At 43.4% G+C, this 18,741-nt stretch overlaps 1 protein-coding gene across 1 annotated transcript in view; it reads left to right on the forward strand.

Moving 5' to 3' along the window:
- The window catches only part of adam17a (ADAM metallopeptidase domain 17a), a 23,486-nt gene continuing 4,745 nt past the window's right edge, over nt 1–18,741 (forward strand). Inside the window, exons 1-17 of the mRNA XM_064954096.1 lie at nt 1–431; nt 6,216–6,348; nt 6,796–6,929; nt 7,029–7,117; nt 7,403–7,571; nt 10,824–10,954; nt 13,120–13,206; nt 13,645–13,770; nt 14,248–14,392; nt 14,556–14,647; nt 15,107–15,259; nt 15,349–15,548; nt 15,971–16,074; nt 16,525–16,659; nt 16,999–17,129; nt 17,347–17,425; nt 17,515–17,603. Of these exons, the coding sequence (XP_064810168.1) occupies nt 326–431; nt 6,216–6,348; nt 6,796–6,929; nt 7,029–7,117; nt 7,403–7,571; nt 10,824–10,954; nt 13,120–13,206; nt 13,645–13,770; nt 14,248–14,392; nt 14,556–14,647; nt 15,107–15,259; nt 15,349–15,548; nt 15,971–16,074; nt 16,525–16,659; nt 16,999–17,129; nt 17,347–17,425; nt 17,515–17,603 (2,103 nt within the window). The 5' untranslated portion in view covers nt 1–325. The remainder of the gene's footprint in view (nt 432–6,215; nt 6,349–6,795; nt 6,930–7,028; nt 7,118–7,402; nt 7,572–10,823; nt 10,955–13,119; nt 13,207–13,644; nt 13,771–14,247; nt 14,393–14,555; nt 14,648–15,106; nt 15,260–15,348; nt 15,549–15,970; nt 16,075–16,524; nt 16,660–16,998; nt 17,130–17,346; nt 17,426–17,514; nt 17,604–18,741) is intronic.

Raw genomic sequence — 18,741 nt, forward strand, 5'->3', positions numbered from 1 at the left:
GAATCCACTGGAGTTTCCCATCTCCTCAAAAGTATCTCTGAACACCGTCATTGAGCGGATGTTCCTTTTCTCTTTTTCCAAACAATGAACTTCCGGTATCGGAAGTAGCATTTGGAAATCAAAGCGAATGGCGTAGCTAACTGAAATTGAAATTCAGTCTAATCTACAATGCATTTTTAGACATTTGAACCTTTGCGCTCTCTAAGTCTTGGGAAAAAAGTCGCGGTCAAGGAATCATTTTGATCAAGCTGTCCAGTGTTGACATTATTCATCAACAACTTGCGATAATGACACCAGTGGTGGAGTAAGCTATTTTAACCTCACGATGAAGTATTTGGTTCTTGTTGCCTTTTGGGCTCCTTGTTGGGTCAATTGTGCGATTAACCCAAGGGCCATTGAGGAAGAAACACGGGAAAATGACCCGGAGTTAGGTGAGTACCGTTCGCTAGCGCCTAACTTAGCTAGCAGACATGTTGCTGCTGGTAAGGTGTCAGTCAAATGTATGCAAATCGGGCCTTTAGTTCTGTTTTTTGTTGTATGTTTGTTGCACCATAAAGAATATAAGCAATAATCACTTTTCCAATACACGACACCATGGCGCCACGCACAGATTCGCGCGACTCTTGGCTGCAGTAAGAAATAAATCCAATTTGGTCACATACACATGGTTAGCAGATATTTCTACTAGAAGCGAGGCAGCCCTCTGTCCCCACTATGAACATTCACAGTCTTCTTGGTAAGCAACTAGATTTGGCCTTGTGTTTTAGGTTATTGGCCTCCTGAAAGGAATAAATCATCACCCAGTGTCTGGTAGAAAGCAGGCGGACCCAGGTTTTCCTCTAGGATTTTGCCTTTTCATAGCTCCGTTACGTTTGATTTATTTTATCCTGAAAAACACCCCAGTCCTTAATTACAAGCATACCCATTATGCTTAAATACAGAAAGTGGTAATTCAGTAATGTGTTGTATTGGATTTGCCCCCAATATAACTCTTTGTATTCAGGACAAAAAGTTAATTGAATTGCCACGTTTTTTGCAGTGCTACTTTAGTGCCTTGTTGCAAACAGGACATGTTTTGTAATATTTTTCTGTACAGGCTTCCTACTTTTCACTCTGTCAATTAGGTTACTATTGTGGAGTAACTACAATGTTGTTGATCCATCCTCAGTTATATTTTATCACAGCCATTACTCCTGAACTTATTTCGGCTTGCCATAGCAAAGGTGTTTAATACTTATTGACTCAAGACATTTCAGCTTTTCATTTAGTTAATTTGTAATAATTCCGAAAATCATAATTCCACTTTGACATTATGGGGTTTTGTGTGTAGGCCAGTGGCCCAAAAAAGAGGACCTCTTGGCCGCAGACAAAATGTTTCTGTTTTTAAAGCACATTTTCTGCAATTCAACACATTTTACCATGATGCAGAGAGAACATTTCACAGTTTCATAGCTAGTTTCCTGCCATTCTACATATTTTGCCATGGGGCAGAGAGAAAATGTTTTCTGGGGCATTTTAGATTCTCCCAGATAAGCTAGGTTTCCATCCAATTGGCAACAGATTTTCATGCGAATATTCTAAAATCCGCGTAAAACAATATGTGCATTTTTCCACTGGAGATATTTCCATCAAATCAAAGTTTGTCAACTGCGCTGAAAAATGCTTACTTACAGGCTCTAACCAATAGTGCAAAAAAGGTATTAGGTGAACAATAGGTAAGTAAAGAAATAAAACAACAGTAAAAAGACAGGCTATATACAGTAGTGAGGCTATAAAAGTTGCGAGGCTACATACAGACACCGGTTAGTCAGGCTGATTTGAGGTTGTATGTACATGTAGATATGGTTAAAGTGACTATGCATATATGATGAACAGAGAGTAGCAGTTGCGTTAATGAGGGGTTGGTGGGTGGCGGGACACAATGCAGATAGCCTGGTTAGCCAATGTGCGGGAGCACTGGTTGGTCGGCCCAAAGTGACTATGCATATATGATAAACAGAAAGTAGCACCAGTGTAAAAAGAGGGGTGGGGGGGGCACACAATGCAAATAGTCCGGGTAGCCATTTGGTTTCCTGTTCAGGAGTCTTATGGCTTGGGGGTAAAAACTGTTGAGAAGCCCTTTTGTCCTAGACTTGGCACTCCGGTACCACTTGCCATGCGATAGTAGAGAGAACAGTCTGTGGCTGGGGTCTTTGACAATTTTTAGGGCCTTCCTTTGACACCGTCTGGTGTAGAGGTCCTGGATGGCAGGCAGCTTAGTCCCAGTGGTGTACTGGGCCGTACGCACTACCCTCTGCCGTGCCAGTCAGAATGCTCTCGATGTTGCAGCTGTAGAACCTTTTGAGGATCTCAGGACCCATGCCAAATTGTTTTAGTTAGGCTTTGTCGTGCCCTCTTCACGACTATCTTGTGTTTGGACCATTCTAGTTTGTTGTTGATGTTGACACCAAGGAACTTGAACCTCTCAACCTGCTCCACTACAGCCCTGTCGCTAGCCCCGTTCTTTTCCTGTAGTCCACAATCATCTCCTTATTCTTGGTTACTTCGAGGGATATGTTGTTATTCTGGCACCACCCGGCCAGGTCTCTGACCTCATCCCTATAGGCTATCTTGTCGTTGTTGGTGATCAGGCCTACAACTGTTGTGTGTGCCTGGCCATGCAATCGTGGGTGAACAGGGAGTACAGGAGGGGACTGAGCATGCACCCCTGGGGCGCTCCAGTGTTGAGGATCAGCATGGCAGATGTGTTGCTACCTACCCTCGCCACCTGGGGGCGGCCTGTCAGGAAGTCCACTATCCAGTTGCAGAGGGAGGTGTTTAGTCCCAGGATCCTTAGCTTATTGATGAGCTTTGAGGGTACTATGGTGTTGAACGCTGAGCTATAGTAAATGAATAGCATTCTCACATAAGTGTTCCTTTTGTCCAGGTGAGAAAGGGCAGTGTGGAGTGCAATAGAGATTTCATCATCTGTGGATCTGTTTGGGCGGTATGCAAATCAAATCCAAGTTTATTTGTCACGTGTGCCAAATACAAAACAGGTGTAGGTAGATCTTAGTGAAATGCTTACTTACAGGCTCCAACCAATGGTGCGAAAAAAAAGGTATATGTGTGTGTGTGTGTGTGTGTGTGTGTGTGTGGGTAAGTAAATAAATAAAACAACAGTAAAAAGACATTTGAAAAAAGAGTAGCAAGGCTATATACAGACACCTGTTAGTCAGGCTTATTGAGGTAGTATGTACATGTAGGTATCGTTAAAGTGACTATGCATATATGATGAACAGAGTAGAGGTCGGCCGATTAATCGCAATGGCCGATTTAATTAGGGCTGATTTCAAGTTTTCATAACAATCGTAAATTGGTATTTTTGAACACCGATTTGGCAGATTATTATTTTTTTTACACCTTTATTTTACCTTTATTTAACTAGGCAATTCAGTTAAGAACACATTCTTATTTTCAATGACGGCCTAGGAACGGTGGGTTAACTGCCTCGTTCAGGGGCAGAACGACAGATTTTCACCTTGTCAGCTCAGGGGATCCAAACTTGCAACCTTACAGTTGACTAGTCCAACGCTATAACCACCTGCCTCTCGTTGCACTCCACAAGGAGACTGCCTGTTACGCGAATGCAGTAAGCCAAGGTAAATTGCTAGCTAGCAATAAACTTATCTTATAAAAAACAATCATAATCACTAGTTAACTACACATGGTTGATATTATCTAGCGTGTCCTGCGTTGCATATAATCTGACTGAGCATACAAGTATCTGACTGAGCGGTGGTAGGCAGCAGCAGGCTCGTAAGCATTCATTCAAACAGCACTTTCGTGTGTTTTGCCAGCAGCTCTTCATTGTGCGTCAAGCATTGTGCTGTTTATGACTTCAAGCCTATCAACTCCCGAGATGAGGCTGGTGTAACCGATATGAAATGGCTAGCTAGTTAGCGGGGTGCAAGCTAATAGCGTTTCAAACGTCACTTGCTCTGAGACTTGGAGTGGTTGTTCCCCTTGCTCTGCATGGGTAACGCTGCTTCGAGGATGGCTGTTGTCGTTGTGTTCCTGGTTCGAGCCCAGGGAGGAGCGAGGAGAGGGACGGAAGCTATACTGTTACACTTGCAATACTAAAGTGCCTATAAGAACATCCAATAGTCAAAGGTTAATGAAATACAAATGGTATAGAGGGAAATAGTCCTATAATTCCTATAATAACTACAACCTAAAACTTCTTACCTGGGAATATTGAAGACTCATGTTAAAAGGAACCACCAGCTTTCATATGTTCTCATGTTCTCAGCTAGAAACTGAAACGTTAGCTTTCTTACATGGCACATATTGCAGTTTTACTTTGTTCTCCAACACTTTGTTTTTGCATTATTTAAACCAAATTGAACATGTTTCATTATTTATTTGAGACTAAATTGATTTTATTGATGTATTATATTAAGTTAAAATAAGTGTTGATTCAGTATTGTTGTAATTGTCATTATTACAAATACATTTTTAAAATCGTCCAATTAATCTGTAGCGGCTTTTTTTGGTCCTCCAATAATCGGTATCGGCGTTGAAAAATCATAATCTGTCGACCTCTAGAACAGAGAGTAGCAGAAGCGTAAGAAGAGGGGTTGGCGTGTGGTGGGACACAATGCAGATAGCCCGGTTAGCCAATGTGCGGGAGCACTAGTGGGTCTTGAGTTTCTGGGATAATGGTGTTGATGTGAGCCATTACCAGCCTTTCAAAGTACTTCATGGCTACGGACGTGAGTGCTACGGATCTGTAGTCATTTGGGCAGGTTGCCTTTGTGTTCTTGGGCACAGGGAATATGGTGGTCTGCTAGAAACATGTTGGTATTACAGACTCAATCAGGGACATGTTGAAAATGTCAGTGAAGACACCTGCCAGTTGTTCAGCACATGCCCGGAGCACACGTCCTTGTTATCCGTCTGGCCCCGCAGCCTTGTGTATCTTGACCTGTTTTTAAAGGTCTTACTCACGTCGGCTATGGAGAGGGGGTTCACACAGTCGCCCGGAACAGCTAATGCTCTCATGCATGCCTCAGTGTTGCTTGCCTTGAAGCGAGCATAGAAGTGACTTAACTCTCTTGGTAGGCTCGTGTCACTGGGCAGCTCGTGGCTGTGCTTCCCTTTGTAGTCTGTAATAGTTTGCAAGCCCTGCCACATAAGACGAGCGTCGGAGCCGGTGTAGTATGATTCAATCTTAGCCCTGTATTGACGCTTTGCCTGTTTGATGGTTCGTCGCAGGGCATCGCAGGTTTTTGCACTTAAATTTCTGCTAGCTGAATAAAAAATGGAAGTTAAATGGGTTTCCATTGCATTTTCAACTCTACTGATGGTTTTGTCACAAAAAAATGTGTTGTATAGCGAATGTGCCCACTCCAGTATTGGCATGTGCTCTCTAGCCAACAGCTTGCATATACAGTGCGGGTATAGCCTACATGATGAGATTATTATGGACAAAAGAGCGATATTATTTTTAAGACCCTCAATATTTTTTGGCAGCATCAAGCTCGTCACCTTGCACTTTCACCACCCCGTGACGTTCATCATAATTGATTTCATCCGTAGCCTAATGAACTGCATGCTTTCCCGATGAGTCGTAGTGGGAGGACCACATGTGTTATTGCGTGTATCCAAGTTTACTTCGATATGATGGTCATTATATCAATGTTTGCTAATAAAATTGTTTCCTCTGCCATTTCTCGCATAATTTAGTTTTACAGACATAAAAAGATTCTACCTTGTCTAGTGGTATTTTTTGTTGTTGTCGACATTTGGAAAGTTTACCAACAAATGTTCTGTTTCCATCAGGCCTGTCATTACGTTAAAAAAAATCTGATGTACTTGACTTGCATAAAATAAGTTGTATGGAACCCTGGTTACTGTCTAGTTCTTTTCATAGTCGAATTAGGAAGACTATGATGGATACACGAATCAGGTGTGTTAGTGCTGGGTTAGAACCAAAGCCTGCACATTTAAAGCTCTCCAGGACCAGGGTTGGTGGCACCTTAATTGGGGAGGGCGGCTCGTGGTAGTGGCTGGAGCAGAATGGATGGAATTACATCAAACATAAGGTTTCCACGTGTCTGATGCCAATCCATTGATGTTGTGTTGCCAGTTTCTATATATTGGTGTTACACGAGGGAGTCCAATTATGCCTGTTTGTCCCTCTCACTCCCCTGTGACCCTGTCTTTTCTCTCAGAGGCTCTGAGTTCGTTGCTGTCTGACTTTGAGGTGCTGCCCGTGTCTGGCCTCCAGCATCACTCGGTCAGGAAGAGGGACGTCCACACCCAGTCCCACCTGGAGCGCCTGATCAGCTTCAGCGCCCTCAAGAGGTAAGGTGGAACAAGGTCTCCCATATGGGACTTCCACATTGAAAGCTCTGGATAAGAGCTCCTGCTAAAGGACTAAAATGTAAGGGACAAAACAGCAAAGATTCCATGCTACTCAATGGGGCGCTCTCACCTACTCACGTAACATTCAGGAGCAAGCAAACAAGTTAGGATGTTAGGAAATATTGTATGACATTTGGGGTGCGAGTCCTCCCTGCTGGGTCATATGTGAGTTTAATTGTTACTGGAATGGCTTTTCCCATTGCCTAATGACTAAGTGCATTTATCTTCATTCTGTTTTCAGTGCTTTTGTGCAATTGAAACGGACCGACCATTGACAAAGTAAAAATGTGTATCTTCAATAAACCAAAATGTACATCCCCCAGTAAACCAAAATATGTACATTCCTCATGTTTCTTAACATCAAACTCTGACATTTCTCTTCCGCAGACATTTCAAGCTTTACTTGACAACTAACACAGACTTGTTCACTGAGGACTTCAAAGCTGTGTTTGTAGATCAGCAAGGGAAGGAGCACAGCTATGATGTTCAGCTGCAGAACTACTTTACCGGACATCTTGTAGGTAAGTCATTTGGGTATTTGGTTGGTTTCATATGGAATAACCATATGGGTGTGTGTGAGTAGTATCCCTTAACTCTGTCTTTTGTGTGTGTGTGTGTAGGAGAGGAGCACTCCCGTGTGCAGGCACACATAGACGGGGACGAGTTCTCGGCCCACATCCTGACAGACGAGACGGAGTACAATGTAGAGGTAAATGCCCTCCCAAAATAGGAGCACTGCTTTAAAGTAGGCCAGAAAAAGTGTCTAAAACAGTTGGTAAAGTGATGCCTAAACTGTGTGTGAGAGTAAAAACTATCAGCTCTTTAAACCAGCTTTTCCCCTTGTGATGGTAGAAGACTTTATCGAACCAATCCTACTTCTTCCACCCACTTCTTCCTCTCTCCTCCCTCTCTTTCCTCTTCCTCCTTCTCTCCATCCCTATCCTCTCTTCCATCTATTGACCCCGTTCCCCTGCCACCTCCTCCCTCTCCTCAGCCGCTGTGGAGGTTCACCGAGGCGTCCCCCGATGGTCGTCTATTGGTGTACCGGTCAGAGGACATCAGGAACCTCAGCCGCATGGCCTCGCCCAAGGTGTGTGGATACATCCACGCTGGGGCCCAGGACTTACTGCCAGAGGCCGCTAGAGGTGGAGAGGCACAGGAGGGTGAGAGAGAGAGTGTGTGTGCACGCATATGTGTGTGTTTGACAGTATATGCCCCATTTTGTTTATGTTCCATGCGTATATACGGGTTGCTTGTTTAAGTGTGTACACTTACACAAGCAGTCAGAAACATGAGGCTATCTTATACAACATTATAGTGTGAGGAGGGTGAATCCTGGAGGAGGAGAGTAGAACAAGGTGGTAGGTAGGTGGGCAGCCATTTTATCTTGTCCCAGCACAGCCTCACAATGAATAAAAGCCTTTCATGTGTAAAACCTGTGTTCCATACATGGACTGGCAACAGGGTATTATTTAAAGCTCTGATTCCTTTGTGCTGCCTGTAAAATGTGAAGCTCATTAGAATGACAATGACCCGGGGAAAATCTTAAGGACCTCAAGACAATGTCCTCTATTCAAAACACTGTGTGGAAAATGGAGGTGAATGATCTCCACAGAAGTAGCATTCAAATGAATGAGAGCTCTTGTACGTAATGCGGGTGGGCTGGACTACAGTGAGTCGCTGGTCTCTCGGTGCTGTGGCTAAAGGGAGAAAAAGACCTAGTGAGTACACCCACACACTGTGGTTCGCTACAGTAGAATCTTATGGGCGGCAGGTGGTTAGAGCGTTGGGCCAGTAGCTGATAGATTGCTTTTTCAAATCCGCAAGCTGATGGTTGACCCTGGCCGTGACCCCACTCTCTGAGTGTGTCTCAAGGGAAGTTGGGATATGCAAAAAACACATAACCACCAAATTATTCATTGGTGTGGTGTGGGGGGGGACTGTGTGGTACAAAATGAATTTAGTAACCAGGGAAAGAGAAATAACTTTGTTAGTCTGAGTTGATGCATACTATGTGGCTTCTAAGCTGGGCCAAATCTATTATTTTACAGAATAATCAGTGAACTAAAGGTAAATTGAGATGGAGGTTTATTAAAATTATATTCCAAAAGAAGTGCTTTGCTCTTTTGATTAGGGAGTAATGTAGGGCTGGGCAAAATACTGTTTTTTTTTGCACAGACTGGTTTTGTTTTTTACTTTACCTTCTAACGGTATTTTAATGTTTGGTTTGTTAAATGTGATACGCCTTGTGTAACGTCCATTTTTATAGTTTACTCTGCTACTTGAGCCATCCCTCTCAGCCCTTTCTCTCTCTCTCCTTGCCGCTTTCCACACAGACCTAGTCCTACTTCCTGTCACAGGAGCGCATTTGTTGTTGCTTGACCACGAGACACTTTTGTTCAGTCTGCATGGTCAATGCAGCACATGCAACAATGTTGATGACAACGATGTTGTTTCCACTTTGATCTTAATAGAAATCCACAAGCGTTCTATAATTACAATATTAGTTTGTTTCTTACATCTGCAAACAGCTAGTTTGTATTTTCTTACCAAGTTAAACTAATTTGTGTTAGCCACTGTTAGATTTGCGTCAATTCGAAGCTGGTATCAGGATAAATATGACAATGAGTCACCAATTGTATACTATGTATTTTTTATTAGCTAAGCAATAAGTGGTAAATACAATTTTTGTATATACGGGGCTCTCTGTCCCACCTCGCTTGGCAAACAGAGAACTGACTTGTTCTTGACAAAGATATTATAATATACCCTGACAGAAAAAGTTCCTGCTTCCGAGCCGGCCTGTCAGAGTAGAGACTGTGCATGGTTTAAACTCACCCAGCCTATCGTTGATTGTTGTCGTACGAGCTGGTACCAGCCCCCGGGCGCTCCAGTTGATAGATGTAACTTGCTGTGTCGAGTATCTATGTGCTCGATACCGTTCTCTCGCACCTGGCTCCTGTTACCTAAAAAAAGACAGTTTGTTCTCGCAACACTACGTTCTGAATGTCGTCCCCCCCCCCCCCCAACTCATTGCACAGTTCCTGTCTTCATGTAATTCTGTATTTTTCCATCATGAGAAAGGCCCATGGCCCTGAAAATGTTATCCATGTTTCAAGTCAGCTATGTTGCAAAGCGCATACATACATCCACACAAGCCAACAGCAGATAATATTCAATCACATATATGGTAACGGGCTATAGTGCATAACACAGAATCCTCATACCACTAATGCTAATCGCTAGCTAACTAGCTAATGAAAAGTAATCAGTCAGAGCAAACGTAGGTAGCTAATACAGCCTGATACCAGTACTGGTGGATGCTTAAATCAGCATGTTGTTTGTGCAACAGTATCTTCTAAATCAAAGAGGAATAGGCGAAGCATGAATAGGTTGGCTATATGAATAAAGATTTAATGTAGCCAAAGATTCTAGGGAAACACTGAACATCACTTTGCTTCCTACCCTGTCACAATAACTGTCCATGGCATTCTCATTCGTTGTCATGTCAAACAACACTATTCAAAGTGCCCACTATTATTTATATTCGAACTATAGAATTAGAATAAACATTCAATTTCCATGATTCCAAAAGTTCACTCAAATGTTTTGATCTAAATCGCAATTTGGTTAAAAATAAGGCCTAGTTTTTTTTTCTTCTCCCATATCGTGGATAATGTGAACATTATCTCAAATGAGTGCAGGAAATGCAGAAATTGATGGAAATACAGGAAGTTATTTTAGGTTGAAGTTGAATTGAACAGTATAAATCAATCCGAATGGAGAAACACCCATTGTAATAAATTCCCGTCCAAATTTTGAAAAATACCATGATATCATATTTTGGCCATATCACTCAGCCCGAGATTAATGTCATGATGGATCATACAAGCCGCAGCCAGTTTCCAACAGACTAAGTGATGTTGATTCATTTTACTTCACACAAAGTTGGAAATCTGGCGCACTGGAAAGTATTCTATATTAAAGGCTTTGTCAGCTAGACCCATATCCTTCATTTTCACTGTAGTCATAGGAAAACAACTGCTTCTAATGACTTCATACGTAATCAAATGTGAGAACAAGGGCATCTAATAGTTGGAAACTGAGGAAGTGGCCTCATTCATTCTCCCATCTGTGACATCCTACAGTAGTTTTATTTCTCTCTCCCTTTCTCTCTCCCTTTCTCTCTCCCTTTCTCTCTCCCTTTCTCTCTCCCTTTCTCTCTCCCTTTCTCTCTCCCTTTCTCTCTCCCTTTCTCTCTCCCTTTCTCTCTCCCTTTCCCTCTCTTTTTCTCTCTTTTTCTCTCTTTTTCTCTCTTTTTCTCTCTTTTTCTCTTTTTTCTCTTTTTCTCTCTTTTTCTCTCTTTTTCTCTCTCTCTTTCTCTCTCTTTCTCTCTTTCTCCTATCTCTCCATAGATTCCCTCCACAGAGTGAAGAGAGCAGCCCACAACCACAAGAAGAACACCTGTCCTCTAGCCCTGGTTGCCGACTACCGGTTCTTCAAACACATGGGCCGTGGAGAGGAGAGCATCACACTCAACTACCTGGTGAGAGGACCCTTAACCTAATGGCACTTAGGGTTGAAACATTCCAGTAACTTTCCCTAAGTTCCCTGGTTTTCCAGAAATCCTGGTTGGAAGATTCGGGGAATTATGAGGGAATAAACTGTGATTTCTGGGGAAATGACCAGAATTTAGCAACCCTATTAGCACTATATTGTTTGGTAAAGTGCATTCAGACAGTATTCACGCCTAGGGCTGTTGGGTGACCTATAGGCGAGGCCTACTATATTTATTTTGCAGCTTTCCATTGCTTCTCTTTATAACATGAGTATAGCCTACCTGGCTGGCATGAAAAATGAACCACGGGGAAAAGCGTCCTCCATTCACTGGCTGCAAAAATCCGAGGCATCATCAAGTGCTTGTGAAATTGTGAATGAGAGATTACTGTGAGCCGCCTGCGACAATAACAAAGCAGAGATGATGCATTTTATGCCACTTTTTTTCAAATCGTCATTCGTCACATCATGCAGCCTTAGCATGTATTAAAAATCAAAACATATGGCCCAATGTTTATCACAACTAAAGTTGCAGGAATAACTCTAAACGAAGCATATAGGAAGACTTGTTTCTTTGTTTACCGATCAACACGTGCGCACTCCCTCAAATCATTTGGAGAAAATATCCTTTCTATTTTATTCAGCTATGTTCAATTGTATTCTTCATACTATAAAATAATGCCACTAGTGTAGCCCATAGCCATATGGCATAGCCAGATCAGGGCCTAACATACGGACAACTCAGAGTATGCTCTTCTGTTTCTCTGAAATACACATTTTCTTCATATTGTGTTTCTTTCAGCCGGTCTAAAATAAGTCATGGATTTATTGTGATGGTGTAGGCTATATTGCATGGATTTATTGTGATGGTGTAGGCTATATTGCATGGATTTATTGTGATGGTGTAGGCTATATTGCATGGATTTATTGTGATGGTGTAGGCTATATTGCATGGATTTATTGTGATGGTGTAGGCTATATTGCATGGATTTATTGTGATGGTGTAGGCTATATTGCATGGATTTATTGTGATGGTGTAGGCTATATTGCATGGATTTATTGTGATGGTGTAGGCTATATTGCATGGATTTATTGTGATGGTGTAGGCTATATTGCATGGATTTATTGTGATGGTGTAGGCTATATTGCATGGATTTATTGTGATGGTGTAGGCTATATTGCATGGATTTATTGTGATGGTGTAGGCTATATTGCATGGATTTATTGTGATGGTGTAGGCTATATTGCATGGATTTCTTGTGATGGTGTAGGCTATATTGCATGGATTTATTGTGATGGTGTAGGCTATATTGCATGGATTTATTGTGATGGTGTAGGCTATATTGCATGGATTTATTGTGATGGTGTAGGCTATATTGCATGGATTTATTAGACTTTTTAAAATGTCGATGTTCCAAAGGTCTGCATCAGTGGCTTGTCTTTGTTAATTAACGGTAAATTACCACGAGACCGGCTGTTATTTGCTTGACATCACTGCCCACAACCCTGTTCAGACCCCTTAACTTTTTCCACATTGTTGTTGCAGCCTGAATTTTAAATGGATTAAACTGAGATTTTGTGTCACTCACCTACACACATAACCCCGTAATGTCAAAGGGGAATTATGATTTTATTATTGTTTTTATTAAAAATGAAAAGCTGAAATGTCTTGAGTCAAAAAGGATTCAACCCCTTTGTTACGGCAAGAATAAGTTCAGAAGTAAAAATGTGCTTAACAAGTCACATAGTAAGTTGCATGGACTTGCAAAAATGTCTAAAAACATGTTTTCACTTTGTCACTATGGGGTATTGTGTATAGCTGGGCAACAAGGGAAAAAATCATTTGAATTCAGATTGTAACACAACAAAATGTGGGACAAGTCTTGGGGTATGAATACATTCTGAATGCACTGTAGATCTGAGCAGTATTGTGGTCAGAATTGTACCTAGCCTATCAAAGGGAGGAGCTATCTGCTCTCATAATGCCAATACCTACTCCATCCTTTTAGGCCTTCATGAAGGGCCTGGAAGTAGGGCCTTGGGGTCCATTGGAAATATGTAGTGCCTCAAAGAGCCACTGGCAAATGGCCCTTATTGTCATTGTGAACAGTATCATTCTACAGTACTAATTACGGTCTGTTGTGTTTCTTCTAGATTGAGTTGATTGACAGAGTGGACGACATGTACAGGAACACAACCTGGGATGACGAGTTCACGGGATACGGTGTTCAGATCCAACAGGTGAGGACAGCTGTAACACTGCCGTGTGTGTGTAGTAGTAGCAGTAGTAGGCGGCAAGACCATGTTTGGCATTTCTCCATCACTACAGACATCGTCTCAGTGTGTAATGTGTCAGCGCTGGGTGGAGAAGTGAGGTCGTATGACTGTAGTACTCTAATTGAATTTGGAAAAGCATTTTTGGAGCAGACAGTGAAAGTGCTTTGTGTGGAAAAGCGGGTGGGGAAGTACAATTGGTTCCTCTCGCTTGGGGGATGAATGGCGACTCTGTGCGTCTACGACATCCGCCGCTCTCTCACTGAAAAGATATGCTGCGGCGGCCCGTGCTCTATTTCTTCTCCTGACCTTCAATCGGGTATCTTGTACAGAGCATTATGGGTACTGTAGTACATGCTGCAACCTTACATGGGGGTTTAAGAAGTTGTAATGTGCTGGTTGTAGATCATCATCAACAAGGAGCCGACCAATGCACCTCTTGGCCAGGCTGGGCCGGGCTGGACCCACTACAACATGAAGGGAAGCCCCATCCAAGGCAAGGAGGTGTGGGATGTCAAGAAACTGCTGGAGGTGAGACATTACTACTGATCTGAAAGGAGAGCGGAATCTATACAGTGTGCTAGTATGTAGGAAGGTCGTTCCCCTAGCCTGGTCCCAGATCGGCAAGAAGGTACAAACTGATCTGGGACCAGGCTAGAATAAACGTCTCAATTGTAGGATATTCTATACAAAATATGATTAGGTCACTGTATGGTCTACTACTCTCAAAACAACTTTGGACTTCGACGCCAGTTCCACTGCATTTATTAATTGATCCCCTCTAATCAGGGACTGATTTAGACTTGGGACACCAGGTGGGTGCAGTTAATTATAAGCAGGCTCCGGACCTCATATTGGTAAGAGTTGAATACCCCAGGTCTATATGTTGTGAAACTTAGAAAGCATTTTTTTTGAAAGAGGACTAAACATGACTGACAACAGAATGTCCTCATCAGTAGGGAATATGCTAGCTAACTAGTATTGGTTTTTTGCTTTCTTTGTCTCCAGCAATTCAGCTCGGATATAGCGGACAATGCTAGCACTGTGTGCCTGGCCCACTTGTTCACCTACCAGGACTTTGATGAGGGGACATTGGGCCTGGCCTATGTGGCCCCCTCTAAAGCCCAGGCTCTGGGGGGCCTCTGCCCCAAACGTAAGGCTCAGCCTCTCACAGGCGCCCTCTCATTTAAGATCAAATTAGTATGATTATTATGACGAGTGTTTTGATAATGGAGTGATAAATTCGTAAGAGCTTGCTCCTATATTTGCTCCTATATTTCTAGTCTGATTTCTCTTTTCCCTTTTGTTTTCTGCAGCTTACTATCCATCTCACTCCGTCAAGAAACCCAGCTACCTCAACACTGGTTTAACCAGCACCAAGAATTATGGCAAAACCATTTTAACCAAGGTAGGTTCCTCATTGAGTTGTGAATTTAGTCATACTACTGTATCTCTGTGGTGTCTGAAACCTTTGTCGAAAACACTAGAACAAGGGCTGAAAAACTCCCTGTATTGTGTAATTCATGAGCTCTTTCTGGGTCATAGGTCAGATGATTTAGCACTGTCTTGTGGCCTTTCAATATGATGATTTGTGCTGTTGTCTGATGACGTGATGGATCGAATAGTCTGTGGGGCACTTTGTGTTGGGTCATGGGTTGAACAGGCGGCATTATAAATGTGGCTAATGAATAATGACTTGAGACCTTACAAGACCCTCTTTAGGTCAATGCACCTCTGATATCCTACTGAGAAGTCTTGCTTTTATAGCCTGAAGATAATAGATCATGTAATCATTTCTGTATTATTTAATTGTTGCAAGTCAAATGTATAGTTTCCAAACATTACATTTTTTTTCTCCCACCACCAGGAAGCAGATTTGGTGACAACCCATGAATTGGGCCATAACTTTGGGGCGGAGCACGACCCTGACAACATCCCCTACTGTGCCCCAAACGATGACCATGGGGGCAAGTTTGTCATGTACCCTATCGCTGTGAGCGGGGATCACTACAACAACAAGGTACAGCTCTTGCATACTTCAAATGAGGAGCTCTTCTGCCAAATGACTCGCACTCACATCTTCCTTTCTCTCCCTTCCTCTCCCCACAGCGTTTCTCCGACTGCAGTAAGATCTCCATAGGTAAGACGCTGCGCTTCAAGGCCCCCATCTGCTTCAAGGAGAGGAACAGCAAGGTGTGTGGGAATTCCCGCGTGGAGGAGGGGGAGGAGTGCGACCCGGGCATGCTGCACCGCAACAACGACCCGTGCTGCTCTGCCGACTGCAAGTTCAGGCCCGAGTCCCAGTGCAGGTAGAAATGCACCACACACACACACCTCAAAATGGCTGCCTTGGAGTGCAGTAATTAATGTGGTAGGATGACATTGACAAGGGCTTTGCTGAATTCCCGCCTTTCTTTACTTACGGGCTGACACTATTGTCCCCTTGGGGGAACAGGTACATGAAAGAAGGTGATTACATATATTACATACTGTTATTTGCATATTATACAGTAAACCGGTCAAATCAACTGACAATTTCTTAGTCAACTGACATTGATGTGCATTTGTTTGATTCAAGCAGTATCCAGTAGCCTACCTCTAGTATCTTGAGCAACTCTCGAGCAGCATGAGCAAGCAAAGTGCATATACACTGCTAAGCTGCTTGCTGACATTCACAACATTGTGAACTGAGGTTGTGTACTATTTTTTTTCTGTGTCCCGGTACATCCAGTGACAGGAATAGTCCGTGCTGTAAGAAATGCAAGTTTGAGCAGGCAGGGAAGACGTGCCAGGAGCCCATCAACGCCACCTGTAAGGGCATGTCCCTCTGCACAGGTAAGCCCCCCCCCCCCCTACTGGACATACACAGGACTGCCACAGCTAGACGGACAGATGGGATTTATTTTTTGATTTGCCATTGATTTGTAATGCATGGCTCCTTCAACATAACAATTTATTTATTTTTATTTCAACTTTATTTAACTAGGCAAGTCAGTTAAGAACAAATTCTTATTTACAATGACGGCCTAGTAACAGAGGGTTAACTGCCTGGTTCAGGGGCGGAACAATAGATTTTTACCTTGTCAGCTTGGGGATTTGATCTAGCAACCTTTCGGTTGATGGCTCAATGCTGTAACCACTAGTCTAACTGCCGCCCAATGATCTGCTATGTAAGATATGTTGGAACAAAATCCTCTAGCTGGATAGGTCCCCAGGTCTTGCTGTTGAGACATCTGTTGGTGTTTTTGACTAACTCACTGTGTGTTGTACTATCCATCCCCTTAGGTGACAGCAGTGAGTGTCCAGCCCCAGACAACGCTCCGGACAATACCATCTGTGTGGACAGTGGGAGGTGCAGAGACGGGGAGTGCATAACCTTCTGTGAGGCCGTGCAGAAGCTGCAGCCCTGTGCTTGTAATGGTACGACCCTCTAGCAGACGCACTGCTTCAATCGAGACTGACACCGCTGACCAGTTCCATGGTGTACCCATCGAAATACAACTGTAGAGAGACTGTCTAAAATCTCTCTACGCTGTACCCAGCATAGAAATAGATTCTATAGATTCTATTTCTATGGTGCCCAATATCTTGCATTAGAAGGGATTTGTTCTTTATTTGATTTGATGCCCAAAGCCTTTCATTTGATTCCTGACAATATACTGTAACTAATTGATATTCTGAGAAAGGGACAGGTAGCAGTAAAGCACGTGTGGTCCAGGCTGTCTTTAACCCCAACCTGACCCCTCTCGACTCTTCCAGAGACATACGACTCGTGTAAGGTGTGCTGTCGGGACAAAAATGGTGCCTGCACTCCTTTTGTCAAAAGCGACCGGAGCGTCCTGTACCTGCGCAAGGGGAAACCCTGCACCGTGGGCTTCTGTGATGAGGCCGTGAGTGACTGACCTCTTCCTTTTTTTAGCATGGCCCTTTTTTACCTCTACTCACACTTAATGGACACAGGCTGTATTCATAGTTTCAACACATTTCACTTCAATAATGCATTCAAATCTAAATAATAAAACATTTTGACACCAAGAAAACATTGTGAAAAGATGATATTGATAAAATGATGATACTGTGTATTGATTTGTCTTGTGTTTGTTTCAGGGTAGATGCATGAAGCAAGTCCAGGATGTGATCGAGAGGTTGTGGGATTTCATCGACAAGCTGGACATCAACACATTCGGTGAGTGGCGATGCAGTGAGGTCTATACTAGATGTTGTGATTGACTTGAACGGCTGCTCGGAGTTGAAGTATTTTTCTCTCTCTCATAGGGAAGTTCCTAGCAGACAATATAGTGGGCTCAGTGGTGGTGTTCTCTCTAGTCTTCTGGATCCCTCTCAGCATCCTGGTGCACTGTGTGGTGAGACCTGAACCCAAAACACTCGCATACCAATACCAGACTTACCTCAACCCTTCCTTCAGGGCAAAGATTCCTCAGATCAATTGTTTAGTGATGACGGAAATAGCAGATACGCGGTTAAATATATAAATCAGTGGGGGCCTCCCGAGTGGTCTCAAGCACTGCGTTGCATTACTTGAGGCGTCACTACAGACCCGGCTTCGATCCTAGGCTGTATCACAGCCGGCCGTGACCGGGAGACCCATTAGGCACTATTGGCCCAGCGTCGTCCGGGTTAGGGGAGGGTTTAGCCGGCCGAGATTTCCTTGCCCCAACGTGCTTTAGCGACTCCTTGTGGCAGGCCGGGCGCCTGCAAGTTGACGTCGGTTGCCAGCTGGACGGTGTTTCCTCCGACACATTGGTGAGGCTGGCTTCCAGGGTTAAGCGAGCAGTGTGTCAAGAAGCAGTGCGGCTTGGCAGGGTCGTGTTTCGGAGGATGCTTAGCTCTCGACCTTCACCTCTCCTGAGTCCATAGGGGAGTTGCAGTGATGGGACAAGACTGTAACTACCAATTGGAAATAACAAAATTGGGGTAAAAGTACAATATATATATATATATTGCTCAAAAAAAAAATAAAAAAAATAAATGGAACACTTAAACAACACAATGTAACTCCAAGTCAATCACACTTCTGTGAAATCAAACTGTCCACTTAGGAAGCAACACTGATTGACAATACATTTCACATGCTGTTGTGCAATTGGAATAGACAACAGGTGGAAATTATAGGCAATTAGCAAGACACCTCCAATAAAGGAGTGGTTCTGCAGGTGGTGACCACAGACCACTTCTCAGTTCCTATGCTTCCTGGCTGATGTTTTGGTCACTTTTGAATGCTGGCGGTGCTTTCACTCTAGTGGTAGCATGAGACGGAGTCCACAACCCACACAAGTGGCTCAGGTAGTGCAGCTCATCCAGGATGGCACATCAATGCGAGCTGTGGCAAGAAGGTTTGCTGTGTCTGTCAGCATAGTGTCCAGAGCATGGAGGCGCTACCAGGAGACAGGCCAGTACATCAGGAGACGTGGAGGAGGCCGTAGGAGGGCAACAACCCAGCAGCAGGACCGCTACCATTGCTTTTGTGCAAGGAGGAGCAGG

Source organism: Oncorhynchus masou, chromosome 32, assembly GCF_036934945.1.
Source record: "Oncorhynchus masou masou isolate Uvic2021 chromosome 32, UVic_Omas_1.1, whole genome shotgun sequence".
Taxonomy (NCBI): domain Eukaryota; kingdom Metazoa; phylum Chordata; class Actinopteri; order Salmoniformes; family Salmonidae; genus Oncorhynchus; species Oncorhynchus masou.